At 42.0% G+C, this 17,746-nt stretch overlaps 2 protein-coding genes across 4 annotated transcripts in view; both read right to left on the reverse strand.

The window, feature by feature from the left end:
- The window catches only part of mob2a (MOB kinase activator 2a), a 59,905-nt gene extending 57,377 nt beyond the window's left edge, over positions 1-2,528 (reverse strand). Inside the window, exon 1 of the mRNA XM_026311880.1 lies at positions 2,006-2,528. Coding sequence (XP_026167665.1) covers positions 2,006-2,022 — 17 coding nt within the window. The 5' untranslated portion in view covers positions 2,023-2,528. The remainder of the gene's footprint in view (positions 1-2,005) is intronic.
- Positions 2,529-13,020: 10,492 nt separating this feature from the next.
- dusp8a (dual specificity phosphatase 8a) overlaps positions 13,021-17,746 on the reverse strand; it is a 43,120-nt gene continuing 38,394 nt past the window's right edge. For all 3 annotated transcript variants that reach the window (XM_026311847.1, XM_026311848.1, XM_026311849.1), the window contains 3 exons: positions 17,562-17,721; positions 17,104-17,227; positions 13,021-16,719 (listed from right to left, as the gene is read on the reverse strand). In XM_026311847.1, the coding sequence (XP_026167632.1) occupies positions 15,477-16,719; positions 17,104-17,227; positions 17,562-17,721 (1,527 nt within the window). In that variant the 3' untranslated portion in view covers positions 13,021-15,476. The remainder of the gene's footprint in view (positions 16,720-17,103; positions 17,228-17,561; positions 17,722-17,746) is intronic.

Consider the following 17,746-nt stretch of genomic DNA (forward strand, 5'->3'; position numbering starts at 1 on the left):
AAAGATTCAAAAACTTCCCTAAGACAGAGAACATGAATTAATACCAGTGACATTTGGTCAACACTCATGATAATATGGTCTGCTAGCAAATGCAGGCAGGCAGTGGCCTCCCCTTTTACTAATGTGTCGTTCTTTACTTTTCTCGCCTCCTCTAACATTAGGCCACAACTGGGTGTTGCTCTTGAATTCCTAAAAGATCACTGATCAAACTAGTTTAGGTCTGACAGCACCAGCTGCTGGGGCAAAGCACTGTTATTGTTTTATGTTATTGATTCAGGCAAAACTTGCAGTTGAGAGAACTGTAGCAACTTGAGAAAAGTCAGAACAAGAACCAGCTAGAACAACCAGGAGAACGAGTGGAAGGAGGAAAAAAAACACGAGTTTTTATGAAAAATAGGCCTTGCATAGAAAAACTATGAAATAGCAAAAAGACACTTTTTTCAGGGTCATCCAAACATATTTACAAAGATTTGATAATATTTAAGAGGAAATTGTATTTAGGAAAAGCGTTGAAAAAAAATGAGCAACAACAAGACAGATAAGATAAAGCTGGAAAAAAAAAAAAAAAGAATTATAAGTATTGCAGTCGAGCACCTGTGAGGGAGAAAGGGAATAGTTTTTCATTTGACACTGAGGTGGTACGTTCTGAACCAAGACTAATCTAACTTCACTGAAGTCTGTAACGTGGAGGGCTTTTGGGTTGGGGGATTTTGAGGGACGATGACATTATCTCGTAGTGAAAATGTCACTGTATGAAGAAACACCCCTGACAACAGTTCTCCACCCTTCCTCGAGCCTGATCTGCCTGCAAAGAGCTGCAGTCAGGCAGCAAACCTGATAACCAGTCAGTAAAAAGAATTACCTCACAGAGACACACCTTACTGTGCAAGTGCAAACCTCCTGTCATTTGCCAAAGCCCTGATGCACTCCTGTTTGTAAAGATATCTGATCCTGCCGTGTTTCAGCATTAAATATCATTGGGTCAATCTGAAGCTTAACTGGAAAAGAAACTACAAACACACCTTGGACTTCACTGAACCTCTCCTTTACTTAAAGGCAAATGTGATTCAAGTTCTGCCTTTAAGTTTGCATAGCAAATGCAGAAGTAAATGCAAGATAATAGACAACACTTTCATCTACTGCGGGCTGGGCTGGTAGGCTTTGGGGACTTCATTTACACTGATGCCTCAGCTTCATCCTGGATACAGTGACCATGGCCTTGACCTAATAGCAGGTGTCACGCTGAAACAGGTGTACCTCATCTAGAAGCGCTCAGCAAACACACACGCACACTTTGAAGTTTAAACTACTCAATAGTTTAAACTATTGTTGGGTTTCAATGAAGTGAATAACTAAGTGCTAATTACTAACAATCATTATGTAATGTGTATTTATCCTTCCCCGGGGTACCTGTCTATCAGGGATGGGACCTATATTTCCTGTCGGTAAGGCAGCGGAGCCTCTGTGGTGTCTGTGGTGTCCCATGCTGGCACATTAGGGGAGCAGTTCCCATAAAAGCAGCGAGCACCTTGCACAGGAAACGAACTAACCCGGGCACAGCCGCGTTAGCTGTGCTCACAGGCTGCTAACGTTAGCTCGTTTCCCCGTTAGTCATTGCTCAAAATGAGCTCCCTGCACAGCAAACTGGCCTCTACAAACGCATTCTCACAACCTAATCTGGGCGCTGCCACCGCTGGCTAGTAGGCTGCAGGCCAAAGAAACGGCCAAAAATACCGCCTGGCCCCGGGTGCCTTCAGGTTGGTTTACCGCTGCATGATGAGCCCGTTGCCAGCTAGCAGCGCAGAGCTAAGCTAACCAGGCAACATGCTACCCGCTACTTTGATGAGTTCAAGTGGGAATTGAACACTATTCAGTCCGACATTGCACCTGCTAAATGCTGACTGTGGTAGCGTCAGTCACCGACAGATGAATTTGCAGCCAGTATCAGAAAGCCTGCGCAGTTGACCTGTCATGGTGAGCTAGCAGGTTAGCTGTCTGTACTCACCCCATCAGCCAATCCATGGTGCTGTGTGAAGCTAGCGCAGCTAACGTTAGCTGGCAGGGGATAAAACCACCAGGAGCTGGAGGCGACCCCCCTAGTTTATCCAGCCACCACCCTCGCTGCCCTGGCTGTCTGGCCCCCGAGTCCCGTCGCTCTCCCCGGAACCGGTGTCTCTCCAGCTACTGGGTCCTGACGGGTCAAATGCAAACGCCGCTTAAACTTTGAGCGATTGCCCTTGTTTTGATGCCCAGCTAGCTGAGATCATGAAGTAGCAGGAACAGATCAGTTCACTCTCTGGTAGCGGGAGAGCCACATTGGGTGACTTTAAACACGAATGAAAACGGGACAACGGTGCGGGTCTGCCCAGGGTCGCAGCGTCCGGTGTTCAGTGGCGCCGAGTTTGGCTTGGCTGTTGGGCTGCCGCTGGTCAACCCGGTATCCTCTGTCATGAAGCCTTGTATGGCTGCGGCAATAGCTGACAGTCTGATCCGCCACTGGAGCTGCTGCCTTCTGAGCGAAGTCTAAATCTGAGTCCGGAAGTAAACACAAACCCTACCCACTCGGTCCCTCCTGTGCGTAAAATGCGCGTCATGCAGGCTGTATGAACACGGATGCAGTGGGATATGTAGTTAACAAGTAGTGAAGTAAAAGGTAAAATATATTCAGCTTGAGTGCCCGGGCTATAAATAGACATACACAGCCAAACTCTGTAGGGAAGACGATTACATTTGCTCTTGACATTTGATGCGTATATCAGCTAAAGCCTAATACTTATTCTGGGGCAGTGGTTGCCAATTGAGGATCAAGGTCCCCCACAGCATGCAAAGATCCATCTAGGGGACATGTAGGATATAAAAAACTGTTGCTACAGAAAATTATCATTTGTTCTCATTTTTTCTCAGATTTCTAGTATGACTCTTTATACTGTCATCTCTTTAGCTTTCTAAAGTCCTTTAGATGAGACAACTCCAGACACAGGGAAAAGCAGATGATGCTTCATTCAAAAGGGCCATGTGTCACTATAGTACCTGCATTATTAGCTAATATTGTCTTCCTGGGGCCATGTATAAAAGTCTATCTTTATCTTAATTATCATATCATGAATTATTTTAGTTTAAATTGTACTCCTTGTACCTTCTAGCCAAGTAGCATCAATCCAGCAAAGAGTACTTGCTGATTTCAAGAGCATTAAATAAAACCCAGAGAAATGACACTGGGAGCTGTAAGTCTCCTGTGCAGTGACCTCTCACTGTGAACCTGTGCAGGCTTGGCAGTTACAATAGCAACCAGTATTCACTGGCTAAAATATTATGCAGTGTCAGCCAATGTTCTACTTGTCAGAAGCCGACTGTGCTCAGACAGAAGAAACTGTGCTTTATGTCGCGTGATTTGTTATATTGCTTCCTCTTCACCCACTTTCAAGGCTTTAGAGAACTGATGACCTGCCTTAACACTTAACACTTCATTTAATCAGGCAAGATGACATCTAATCAGTTGGTGTAGATTCAGATTTCAGTCATCCAAAATGCTGACACTTGTTCCATCTCACTGGTGCTGCTGTTTTTAGGTCACATTATCAGTCCATCTGTACACAAAGAAGCAGTGTTGAAACAATGGATAGCCTAAACTATCATTGGAAAAATAATGACCATGTTGACAACTTGTGAATTCTTTAAGTCATTTATCAAGCAAAACTGTCAAACTGTGCTGGTTTTGGCTTCTCAGAAGTGAGGATTTGCTGCTTATATCATAGTAATTTGAGGGTCTTTAAGTTTTGGACTGTTGACTCACCATGGACCCTTGCACATTCATGCCATAAAGCTTCTAATAGCTACTTTCCATCTTCTATTTCTCCTTTCACCATATTTTTACTTTGAGAAAACTATCAATCACACACATTCCCAAAGGCAGGATCAATATGTCCTTTGCCCTGCAAAAATGACTGGTCTCTTCCCCCGTCTGCCTCTCTGAGAGGCTATTAGAGCATTAGAGCATACTGGCATCATCAACTCCTAACACTGCTCTGTCTCACCCTTCCTCTTTACCTCCGCCTCCTTCCTTCCTGCATGCTCCATTTTGAATAGGTGCCCTGTTAACAGGAGGCAGAGCCACATGATTGGCTGGTTGGCACTCCAGCGCCCTGCTGCCCTCCAATGAGATCAACTGGAGGCGTAGTTACCGTGATGATTGACAGGAAGCAGGTGAAAAGTTGAAGCCCTGTGTGATGCTGCTTACCTCCACATGGGGTCAGTGTGGGATGTTTGTTGAAACCAGGCCTGTGCATGCTCTGCACTGATCCTACTCAAGTCTCAGTACAAATATTTCAAAGATAGAAAAGGTTTGTAAGAGATGCAGCAATCCCACCTGTTCTTTCCTGATGCTGGTGACAATACATAAACTGTGTTGTAAAATCTTTGCACTTCATCTCCATTATTTTGTGGGAAAACTGGAAAGAGATTGATATGTCAAAAGCTGAAAAAGTTAAAACATAACAGTCTGTATTGTTATATAACATCTGACATAAGTGAGAAATATGTTTTTGTTTTGTTTGGTTGAGCCTAATTTTTAATGGTAGGGCCTTTTTTTTGCAAAGGAAGTTTTGACAGCAGGAAAAATTACTATAGAGATAATAAAACTGCTTCGGTTGGAGGGTTCTGTCTTTGTGCATGCTACTGCACTGTCACCCTGTCATGCTACTGGGACACTTTAAGGTGCAATGTGTAAAATGTGAAAGATTTAGCATCATATATGCTGCTAATCTAAAAGAAAGGTGGGGGTTACTAAAGGGGTTACTATATATAGTAACATCCATCTCACCTCACCCTTCTGTTTCCAAATGCGAGTGAGGATATGGTAACCATCACCTTTATAACAAAATGTGATTTCCTGTCTAGAGCCAGTGTTTGGTTTGTCTGTTCTGGGCTACTGTAGAAACATGGCGGTGCAATATTTCTGCCACTATGAAAGGAGACCAACTACTTATGTAGATTTAAAAAGCTCATTCTGAGATTAAGATTAAATACAATGGATGGTATTTTCCAGTGATTACACACTAATGACAACATAGTTATGAATACTGCATTCCATTTCTGCTAATAGATTGCAGTGCATATTACACATTGAAACCTTACAGAACAGGCTGAACTTTAATGATAGTAAGGACAACTCTGCTTTTCTTATGGAGTTAAAAATGTCCACTGTGGAAAAGGTTATTACTGTTACAGTCTCTCTCCCCTGCATCCCCTCCATGAACTCTTTTTGAAACCCACAGTTTATGACACTCCCCCATTACCAAATTCATGACGGCATTAACTTATGACCAGTTTGCAATGATCTAATATCAGTTCCAGTGAACTATGTTTACCTCAGAGAAGGATATAAACACACAGTCTGCTGTGAGCAGGCCGGCTGGTGCCAGAGATGTGCTCTGTGGGAAAATGAGCTGGGCTCTGGTCAGGTCCTCGTCTGAGTTGGCCAAGGTCACTTCCTGAAATCCATCCACTCATCAATACTGAGCTATCCAGGGGTCGATATGTTCCCATTGCACATCATTCCAGTTGGTGCAGCACACAAGAGCGATCTGCTTCCATTCATCCAGTATCATATCTAATATGAGAAATACAGTCCATGGATGAGGTAAAAACAACTATGCAATAAAATGCAATCTAACAACAGTGTGTTAAATACTGTCACTCTCAAATTAGGTGAGACTGAAAGGAAAATGGTTAAACTTTCCAATGTTTGTGGTGCTGTTATGGACTGTAGGTTATAAACTGCAACCTTTGTGGGCTACAGATGGGGGAAGGTGTATGACCTTTGTTACCTGTACACATCTACTGTATATACAGTACGCACGCACCCTCACCTTCACATATTTGTTGTGTTGTGAAGGTTAGAAGAAGAAAATAGATCTCAGGCTTTTCTTCTAAATATAAGCTTTTTAGGATCAAAACAGATTAGACATAATGTGAAAACCTATAGATCAACTCAGCGCTGCCCAGGCTGAGTGAGGTTTTGGCTGCAGCATGACTAATATGATTTATTCATTGCTGGCAGCACTAACTCAAAAAGCCATTAGGAGGCATTAAAACGGAGACACCTCACATTACCCTTACATGAATAATAAATGTTTTATAAATGCAATGAGGACCATCTATGCACGTGTCTGTGTTTGTGTTTTTACATAAATTACACATTAATAAGAAGTGACATTTGTATTGTATGATTTTTAAAGAACCATTTTTATGCCCTCATACAACTACAACTAGGTTTTTATTTTAAGGGTTTGATCCCAAAGCCCAAGTAATAATACTACAGAAATAGACACTGATGGGCATATTTGACACAAAAAACACAAAACCTAAAAACAAAGCTCAGCAAATGACTTAATATTTAAGTGTAGAATATACTGATAATAAATTCACACTTAAATACCATCCACACAATTTGTCTGTGGATTACAAATAGGCTTGTTCCAAAACAACAACAAAAATATTTGTACTAGCAGCAGACATTTATATGGTAAATACTAAAGGATGCAAGCTACATTACTATCATTGCTTTCATTGCACTTTGTATTCATTGACCTGAATGTTTAATTTATTCATATTTTGATGTGTACACAGACTGATCTGTCTGTGCATGTTTGTGTTTATGCATGTTATGTCATAGACATACTTACTGTTAACAGTCTGACCTCATCACTCTGGATGGAAAATGGATTCATTTTCAGTTTTTCAATAATGATCACATAATATAAGGTGATGATAAAGGCCGCTTACATGACTAGATTTCATATTGTCGGCACCGCCGAGTCTGTCTGCCTGTGTCGATTCAGTATATAATGTGTGTGTGTTTGTTCTTGTGCTTGTGTCATTGCTGGCTCCACACTGACGGCTGATGTCTTGGTGCATGAGTCAGTCTTAGCCACATTACTCATGTCTGCAGACCTACCTGGCTCCAGTACTCCCATCCCAGAAAAGAAGGACAGAGGTGGAGGAAAGGAGGTGATAGATTCAAAATGGGTGTCACTGTGAGTAAACATGAGAAGTTTTTGAGGTGAAGAAGAGAACGGAAGGGAGGCAGAGAGCTGACAGGATTAGATTTAGGAAAAGAAAAGAAGTGAAAGCATTGCTAGCCAAAATGCACAGAGAAGTGCTTAGGATTTTCAAAAAAGGGAAGTGGGAGAACACTTGCAGCACAGTCTTACTTCTGGTGCATTAAATCAATCTAAACCAACTTGGCTACAGAACAGTCAAAACATGCTGTATGAATGCAGACCATTTTTCATTTTTCAAAACAGTAATGCAGCACCCTCCCCCTCCCCCACCTCTGTTTCAAACAAATCAGACATGAAGTCATTTTCAGCCAGAAGCAACTAAACGGAAATAGCTAGCATGTGGCTCTGAGGTCATGGGCAGAGAGGGGAGAAATGATAACAGAGCAGCAGCCACAGACACTGTGTGTCAGCAGCAAGCAGTCCGCTGTGTGAGAGATTTTAGCCTTCGTCTTAGCAACACACAAGTCATCATGTCTTTGTGCTTGTTAAGTCAGTCCTCCACAAACAACAGTCATACAGTAATTACGGACAAGTAAGTACAATGGAAATAGATTGTTTTTTGTTTTCCACACAGGTCTGCTTTGTGGTATTGCAGCATTTTGCCTCCATAATGTTGAAAGATGCATGAGACATTCCAAATAACAGAAAACAACCTTTCAAATACATAAACATGTTATTAACATTTTGTACTACTTGTTGTTTTTTGTAAGTACAGCCGGTAAAAAAACCTGTCACAAAACATTGCTTTTTGATATTAGCTTGAGGCAGACAGTACTGGTTCTTGATCCTTTTGTTAAAGCTTCCATTGTTCCTTGGTATTACACTATATTTCAATAAAAACTAAACATAAGTCCTTAAATTACTTTAACTTTAAGAAAATTCACAAAACTGAGTCTGTTACCACATAAGTGTTTTAATAAACACTGAAATATTTGCATTCTGATGCATAAATAAAGCTATATAACAAAAGCAGAAGTGTATTCATGTAGAGGTTTGTAATATTACAAAATGAACTGAAAAAATGAACAGAAAAAATCTTAGCTTACTGAAGGAAGCACTGTTTTGCTCCTGATTCTCTGAATCTGTGTGTATTACCAATCAAGAGTACAGTACAATATTTGTGGGCTTTTCCAGGCAATCTAAACAATAGGAAGGCGACTCGAAAGTTATTAGCTTATCCTTCAGTTTGATGAGGCAGTGTTTGACCTTATGTCAGCAGTGCATGACACATCCACCTGCCCTTTCGGTGGTTGTTCCAGGATGTGGTTTTTGGAGGTGCAGACGCTGAGATATGGGATATACGCTGCAGTCTGCTGTGTGTTGCTGACTACAGTAGCAGGAACAGTGTGTGTTTGTGTGCATATGCGCATGTGTGTGTGCAGCCTATGTGTGTGTTTGTGTTGATACACTGATGGGCTTTGGAGCTGGGCAGAGAGTGCTGATGGGGCTGATGCAGGCAGAGAGAGAGAGAGAGACAGTTGCAGTTTGTTCAGTCAAAGGAAAGACAGAGACAGATGTCAGCACCAACAGCTGCTTTAGTGAGCATTTTGAACATGCACACTCCAAGACAGCGAAGGGAGTGTGCCTCGCCATTACACACAGACCACTGAGAGGACATGAAAAGATTGATACTTTGTCTGTCTTTTTCTTTGTCCATTTATTTAATTTCATTCTTGTAAACAGAACTGATGAATTGATGCGCATCCAATATGCTGCAGAATAGACTCCTGGAACAAAAGCATTGATCACCTCTCACCTTTCCATCAGGGTACAAACCAAGCTGCTATGTTTGACAGGGAGCCAACAGCAGGTGGCAGCAGACCTACACACCACACCTGCCTAAGTAGTCAGAATGACCGACTGCTTGCTAGTGCTGATCAGTGCTCAAATAAAACACTGCATCCACTCTATCACCTTTATATATGGAAATTATAATGAACCAGTTCTTATGTTTATGAAAAGCAGCCAGGTGGAGTCATTTTTGTTACTATGGTCCTTTTTTATAAGCACTTTTATTGTTCATTTCAAAGGATCCAGACAGCGCAGCCCCTTGGAGCCCTGCTTTGTTTTCCTGTGATTTGCCGTCTAGACACACCCCCCTTGTCTTGCTATAACACAGCAGTGTGTAATACACAGGTGGCCATGACAACATTAACTGCATTAAGCTGGATTACCTGAGGCCTGCTGAGCCTCAGAGCTAGCTAGGGATTCCTCCTCACCACAGGCCTGACACACACACACACACAGGCAGACACGCACATACACTCCAGCCTATTGCCGCAAAAACACACTCCCTGCATTCATTTATTTAGTTCATTTCACTGTGGTGAGTCGTAATCCATGTCGAAAGGAAAAAACGACCCGTGAATGCACTTATGACTGCAGAAGGGTAACAGCAGGAAGAAAATATTGGACACATATGTTTGTACCAAGGCTCTAGTTGGCCTGGCACACAGGAGAGGGGAACTACCACAGACTGCCCAGCCTCTCAACCCACAGAGTTCAACTTTTTGCCTGCTTGCGTGAGGGATGGATAAGGATGAGAGAGAGGTTTGAAAGAGGGAAACAGACAGAGAGAAATAGTAGGACACGCAGGCTGCCAAACTACAGGGTTATATAAGGACAAGAGTTTTCCATGGAAAAAAAAGGCAAGAAATGCTGTGTGGAGTCAGTCATCCTTGGTGACGCGTGGAAAAGTGTGGAATGCTCTGCTGACGTAACTTTCGAGCAGTGAATGTGTGTAATGAGTGTGTTTGAGATGAAAGTGTGCAAAAAGGAGCAACACAGTGAGAAGAAAGAAAAGAAGAGAAAAGAGGCATGTTATGTGAAAATATGTGCACGTGAGTGCACTTTGGAAAGGTGCAAGTGGAAAAGTGGTGAAAGCGTGCCATAGCCTACTGACGTAACAGTCCCTAAGTGTTTCCATATAGAAGGCCTGGAACCAGGCGCCAGGCAGACCCTCAGCATGGATATGTCTGGTACCCATCAACCACTGTGAGAAGGAGCATACACACTCACAAACATGCACATTTATACATATGCAGCACACATTTACTTCAATTTACATGAGATTTACTGGCATAAAACATAAAACATGACCATTCATTCATGCATGCAACTATACAGATATATAAATAATTTACATTATTGTAGAAATGCAAACATGCATAAGAACTTATGAAGGCACTCATACATGCGTGCCACATTGAAGCTAACATACACGATCCAGACAGGTGGCAAATTAAATGTAAAAATCTGAATAAATAGGTGGAGAAACATTGGAACTGTTCACCACCATCATCAAAAAAAAAAATTAGGAATGTTTTTTGGAAGGAATGGGTTCATTTCCCCAGTAAAGCTCCAGACACTGGACAAATCTACGGGGCCTAAAGAGAAGTATGCTTATGACCAGAGTAATAGCTTTAATGCCAATAGTGAAATTATTCTAAATTAATAATGGTCAAATGAAAAACAAAAACAAACAAACAAACCAATGATTTTATTGTCCCAGTAAATATATTCATATTTGCACTTATACCCAAGTTGTGGTTGGGTTTTGGAGTACCCGGTTTATGTGTAGCTCATGTAATTAGCGTATCCATATTTCTTCAACCTGAATATGCAGAAACCTGGATATACTATATATACAAAAACTAGAATAATGTTAACTTAAATTGCATAGTAGAAAATAAAATTAATACTATCCAATAACACTAGAGTCATGTATACATATGAATAACCAAGTTTCTCACATTTTATGTAAACATTATATCCTGAATAAGACCCAGATAGAAGTGTAAGTGTTGATGTATTCATTGTGCAGTAGGATCAATGGAGAAAAATGCATCTGAATGTTATTTCAGATCAGTGAGGGAGTACAGTACATTGGCAACAGGAAACCTGCAAAGAAGTGCAGACTTCAGCACTGCAGAGGGGAGACTGTAGATGGGCAGGTTACCTGATATGCAGATCTGTATAATACGAGCTGAGGGCACCTTGACTAACAAACACACACAGACATAGCCAGCATATTGCGAAAGGATTATCCTCTATGATCTAGGTGATAAATACACACAGGAACACACAGGGCAAGCTGCTCATGTTCGGGAGAATGAAAGCGAGAAAGTGGGATTTACTATGTATTCCATTACCATGGTGGTCTTGACAGGGAAATCCAGTGGGGGCCATAAAATATGCCCACAGACACACACACACACAGACACACACAGACACACACACACAAACCAGAGGGACTCAACTGGAAATGGTAATGCCATTACCCTAGCCTGTCTCCTACTGGACTCAGTGAAATGCTCATTAAGACAGCATTGTGCTCACTGAAAAAAGCAAAGGCTGTCTGGTTTTGCATGTATATGAGTGTGCTCCTAATTTGCTGGTCCTCATCAGTCCCAGAACAACACAGTGGCTGTTAGTAGGTTAAACCCAATATTGAGGCTTTGGGAGTGATGATTTGTTTGCAGAAGGATGTTTGATTGAGTGAGGTGAAATTCCATCATGACATCATGAAACCAAAACTGCCTTTGTAGTCAAGGCCCCATTGAGGGAACTCCATGAATCAGCCTCCCACTGGATTTAGATATTTTTTTTGTAACATTGGTGTACACTGTGTGCCCTGGGGGCAAATGCCTGTCATTGTCTTTCTTTTTCTCACATAAAAAACAGACAGACATACACACTACCTCATCTCATTGTCTTATCCTGAAGCACTGTTCATAACTCCCTGGCAGACACTGCACCCCCACCAGCTCCTCTCCCACTCTTGTGTCCAGAAATATGGCCAGATAAGAAGATGTGAAAATTGGGTTTGTTGTGAGAGAGAAGAGGAAGGAGAAGGATAATGCAAGAAAATGTGTCAATCTGAGAGAAGACAGGGAACAAAAGGCTTTCCAGTACACAACATTCACCCAATTTGTAGCGTACTAGCACACTGGTACAGGTTTGCTCTGTTAGCTATTAGTGAGGTAACATAGTCATAATTCCACTGTTGTTAGATAGCTAGCAAACAATATTAGACACCATCAGACCTCTGATTTTGTCACTTGTTTTTCAACTTCTAAATAAGTGACAAGGCAACATTCACATGTAGACAGAACTGCTAGTGTGGAAAAATCATTAACGTAATCAAAGAACGTTGCCCTGAGTAAAGTAGCATTAGCTACAGTTTTCAGATTGTGTTCTGTGATTTCATTTTATTTTATGCTCCTTTGTACAGATCTGAATTTCAAAGGAAATATTGTTGGAAATCTACACAAATATCATTTGCATGTCTGTATGCTAAATAGCTAAATAACAGCTTTGGCTAGTTTTACCATAAAAATGCAACTTTTTTTACACGTTCTTTTTCTATTCAAAGCACCACATAAATACTCTTTACAGGGCCAAATTCTGTTCCCATTAGTCAGAGAGATCTGCTGTTTCCACCTAATCAGTCTATATGCCCAGCTGAGCAAAGCCAAGCTAAGATAGACTGTAGCATGTACTTTTACTGCAAAGTAAGATATTGAGTGCATGTCACTTGTGTAACAGGTGTTTTTTTAAACATTGTGGTATTAATACTTTTATTTAAAATTTTGTCATTTTTGTTGAATTCTCTTCTGAACTTACCCCATTATAATCTATAACTTAGTGGAAATTTCAGATATGGTGGGAATATCTTCCCAGAAAGTAAATTTGAATGCATCTTCTCTACTAAATAATTCACTATTCCATCATCATGTGGCATAGCCAGTGTCTGGGGGAAAAAAATCAATATTGATGTATTGTATGGTCAGAGTGGAGTTTGTTAAACACAAAATCAATAGCAAGACTCCAGGACTCTGGATGTCGTAATGTGTTGTTTGTTTGGTGGAATTCCCTTCGCAACCCTGTTCAGCTCCCATCCAAGCACACAAGAAATAGAAGCAAAGAGGAGTTTGTATTTTATCATGTCTGTATTTTTGTCTCATTTTCACAAAACATGTACAGGGGAAGGAAAAGCCTTTCAATAGAACCTGAGGTATTTTTGCGTCAAGCAGCCTAAGGTATCAGGATTTTCTTTTAAAAACTTATCTAAATTCATCAGTGTTCTTAAATGCAATTCTATTTACACAACATAATAATAATAATAATAATAATTTTAGCCAATGGGACAGCCTGCATCATCTTTGTTACATGTCATACATCATTTTTTCAAAATATAGGGAGGAGGGTGAGGAGAGAGAACAAAGGAATTTTCTGAATTTACTGCAGCTGCAGCAGCACAAAGTCAAAGGTCATAGATTGCCAGACAAAAGCTAATCAAGGGTCAGAGGAAAAATAAACACATTCTACATTACATTATAAATAAATAACCATCTCGCACCAGGAGAGCAAAGTTTCATTCTTTCACCTCAGGATATGAAGTTCCTCTTTTTCTTTCCATTTTGTTATGTTGTTTGTATCAAAGCTTTGTAAAATAAGAACTAAGCATGAAAAAAAAGAAGGACAGAAAGTGAGGGAGCTTTATGGACATGCACTGTGCTGATGTACCAGCAGCTGTGTACCCTGTGCTGGGCTTGGCTCACTGAAAGATCCCCTGAGAATGAACAAAAGGGTGTGTGTAGGGCCTATGCTTTAAATGAGTGAATATAAGTGTAAGTGCATATAGTACAGGGAGTGTGTGTGTTTGTGTGTGTGTTGATGTGTGTTGATTTCAGCTTTGATGGGACACGCTATGATGATGACTGATAAACTGGTGCTGGCTTGGAGAAGACACTCCAAAATTTCAAACTTGTGAAAGAGCGTGTCTGTTTGCATATAGCTGTTGTCATGCAAGCCCTCATGAAATTGGCTGAGAATATTTTACGGTATATATGAGCGATCAGAGCTTGTGTGTGCCTGCTCTGTCTCCGTCTGCGCACAAAACTGTATTTTAAGTCAACACTTGCACTCTCAATTGTGACTGATCCATGAATACACACTGCAGATGAGCCAAAACAGAGATCCTGTTCTTAAAGATCTCACCTCTGGGATGTCTGTACCATCTTACTAACACCAAACAGAAGCTCTATATTAATACTCCCACATGTCAAGACTTGGCTTTATCAGTATTACTTTGCCAGTGTATGAATGGAAATCAAAGCTGTTTATCAGAAAGCAGAAAAGTGCATTTCAAAGTCATACATCACTCTCCCCAAACAAGGAACAGCACATATTGCTTGGTTGAATTTGTTGAATGTGTGTATTTGTATGAGTGTGTGTTCATAAATACCATACAGCAAATAATAATAATAGTTCAACAAAAGAAATAAAGAAATAAATCCACAACACATTATATTATTTCTCATTACCAGAATGAACCAATACAATAAATTAAACTATAACTGAACAAAAAAGTCCATTAGAAGTCCATTGCTATATATATTCATATTGTATATATAGTATTTGTTTGTCTGTAGTCAGCCTTTCTGGTGCATGCTCAGTGGTGACCATAGGTGGTGACTGGGAGCAGTAGACTGGGAGAGGGATTAGAAGTTGGTGGAGGTGGGGATCTATAAAACAGCTGAGGGGTCATTAAAGCAAGACCTCGTCACCATCCTGAAACCACACTCCCATACCGCTCCTAACACTGGAAACAAGGGAGCCAAAGTCAAAAAAGACACACTGTGCTTTGGGGGGGGGGGGGGGGACACTTCTTGTCACTAAGAGTCTTCAACTCAAAGTCTTTTAATCAACAAAATGCTGAGGATCCTTCATTGTTGGATGCAGTACCACCTTTAGATTAAGTCCTTTGGATCTCTGTTTTGTGCTGTTGTGATGTGAGGAGGCGGTGCTGTTAAGGAGTCTGTTGTCGTTCTTGATGTTACGTTGAGCCACTGGGTGGGTGGGGGGGGTTGGCCGTGCGAAGTTCTGAGGCTTTCTTGAAGCTTTGGGAAATAACATGGGGCTTGGTTCAAATCACAAGCTATACACCCACTGAAGCACACAACATTTGACCACAGGCAAGCAGTTTGTGTCTGAACTCTGTCAAAATAGGGTATTCTATATAATAAGGATGCAACATGACACTTGCCTTAGGTCATTTCTTTTTATATTTGACAGAGTTCAGAAAAATAGAGTTTCAGTACCAACAGTCACTTTCCTGTACCCAACCCCTCCCCTAGACATTTCTTCAGATTTGTGTGAGAGTTGTGGATGGTTAAAGTCTGCTAAGCACCACATCTGAGGCTCTTTCTGTCAAAGGGTGAATGCTAGTTTGCTTGCTAACCTTTGCACATTCACACATCTCCTTGTGATCTATTTGTCCTTCCCTCAGTTGGAGTCTTTAACACTGTCTGTGAGGGTAGCACAAGAAAACCTCTTCTGCTTCATTAACTCCCTCTAACTAGGTCCATTTTTCACCCCCCAAAAACCAGCTCTGATAATGTCCACTATCTGTCAGGATACCTCAATGATCTCCATGCTCCCAGAGAAGCTCGACTGCTTCCCAATCTTCCCCAGTTCTTCTCGTGTGCGTGTCTCAGAGATGCCCTCCTCAAACTCCATCTGACAACTGCGCCTCTTGAATTGCTTCTCTGACACAGGCCCATTGCTGTTTGACATTGTCACTGTGGATGATGATGTTGAGTCCCGGTGGTCTCTCTTTGTCTGTGGAGGCAAGGGGTTCTCCCTCTGGGATTTGTCTCGTAACTGCACACCTTCACTGCACCCAAACGCCACATATGCTGAGCTGCTCCCAAACCTCACTGATGTCTCCTCTTTCCCTCCGTTACATCCTCCTCCCAACTCCATGTCTCCCTCACCACCCTCCTCTGCCCCAAAGTGCCAAGGGGCATCTGTGGTCGGAGTGACAGGAGTGACAGGAGTGGTGGCCTGAACAGTGTCTCTGTGTTTGGTCCACATGGCCCCAGACCCAACAGTGGGTAGGGAGGGTAGCGGCAAAAGCAGTGTACCCTTAAGGTTTTCGTCCATGCTGGGGCTCTTGTGGTCGAGCGACAAGCTGAGAGACTGTGGAGGTTGGTGTGGTTGGGAGTGGACTGGGGAACTGCCAGAGCTGTGCTTGGGTTTTCTCCTGAGTCTGGATGAGGATGAACCAAACCGATGGACTCCTTCACTTCCTCCTAGACCTAAACCTCCAATGCTGCCCCCACTGCCTGGTGAGGGGAAAGGTGAGTCAGAGGAGGTGGGACTGTCTAGGACGGGAGACTGGGAGCAGACACCATTGGAGGTGCCTGTTCCTGGGCTGTCAAGCTTGCAGAGCTTGGGGACATCTTCAGAGTGTGTGGGTGCCAGGCTAGGGCAGTGGGGACTGCTGGGACAATAGACAGACTTAATGTCCAGGGAGAAAGATCGTTTGAGTCGGTTAGTATCCATGATCCTCTCTGCGGAAAGGTGTAGGCCATTGAAGCCCTGCTGGAGAGAGGTGGGTGATGGTAGCTTGGGTTCTGTTGGGATGTGTGGTTCTCCCACAGGCGCGTCACAGTTGCTGTTGTGACCGTTCATCTGAAAACCTTTGTTGACCCCATTTATCTCTGAACTTTGCTTAGTATTGCTGTCAGAGATCTTATCATCAGAGGTTGAAGTTAATGCTTGGAGTAATCGCAGGCCTTTCTCAAACTCCAGCAGCTGGCCCAGGAAGTTGAAATTAGGGGATATGGAAGGCCTTCGGTCCTTTACAAACCTGTGAGGAGGAAACAATTTGGAAAGTATTAGTCACAAGAACGCAGTTTTACAATTCATGTAGACAGTGCAAGTAGGCTACTATATGTGGCCCAGGTGTTATGGTAAATCATGTCTGAATTCATAGAATATGCTGAGGAATTTTTTAATGTCAAATGAACTAGGTGTACAGTGTGAAAGTCTTTTACTAATGCACAATGTAAGTCTGTTCTAGTGCTGTCCAGACAAGGAAAAGTCTTTTCTACACACTGTGTGTTCCCTGACAATTTCATTTTTCACAAGTCAGATGGGAGCGGCTGAGACAATGGTCTTTCTTTTAAAGGTGAGTCACATTTTCACTAGGGTAGACAGTTATGCTGCTGGTGGATGGGAGGAGAAAGTGTACCTGTAGGCATCATCTGACGACAACCCCATTGTCTTCATGATGTATGCAATGGCGATGGTTGCAGAACGTGAGATTCCAGCCAGGCAGTGCACAATGACTCTGCAGTTTGACACCTTAGCTTTGTCTGTTGGCGAGGAAACAAATGTGTATGAATAAAGACAATTATACACGTGTGCACGGCCCTGCAGAACCTTGACAGGACCCATATGTAGCACAAAGTATCTGAAGACAAGCAGCACCTATTGAAAGCTAACTGACATATCCTGGAAGAGTATAGGGGCCATCTTAATAGGGGTGTATTACTCAAGGCTACCGTTACCTCTGTGAATGTTTAACTGCAATGTGTGGATGTGTTATATCAAATATCCTGGTATCCTTTAACAGATATCATGCTCATTGTGTTTTCTATAGCTAATCTTCATCAATGTCATGTTTTATTATATTTTCCATCATCTTACCTATGAATTCATTAGTTTTGTCCAGCCAGGGAAGTAACTTCTCACAGTAGTTGTCATTTACTGGGATGCGCATGAAGTGGCTCTCGCTGATAAAATCTGGCTTGGGGCAGGTGTTGCTGGCATTCAGCACATAAGTGATACCATTCTGAGCCATCAGATCCTGCAGAGACAGATGCAAAAATGGT

Source organism: Mastacembelus armatus, chromosome 6 (genome assembly GCF_900324485.2).
Source record: "Mastacembelus armatus chromosome 6, fMasArm1.2, whole genome shotgun sequence".
Taxonomy (NCBI): Eukaryota; Metazoa; Chordata; class Actinopteri; order Synbranchiformes; family Mastacembelidae; genus Mastacembelus; species Mastacembelus armatus.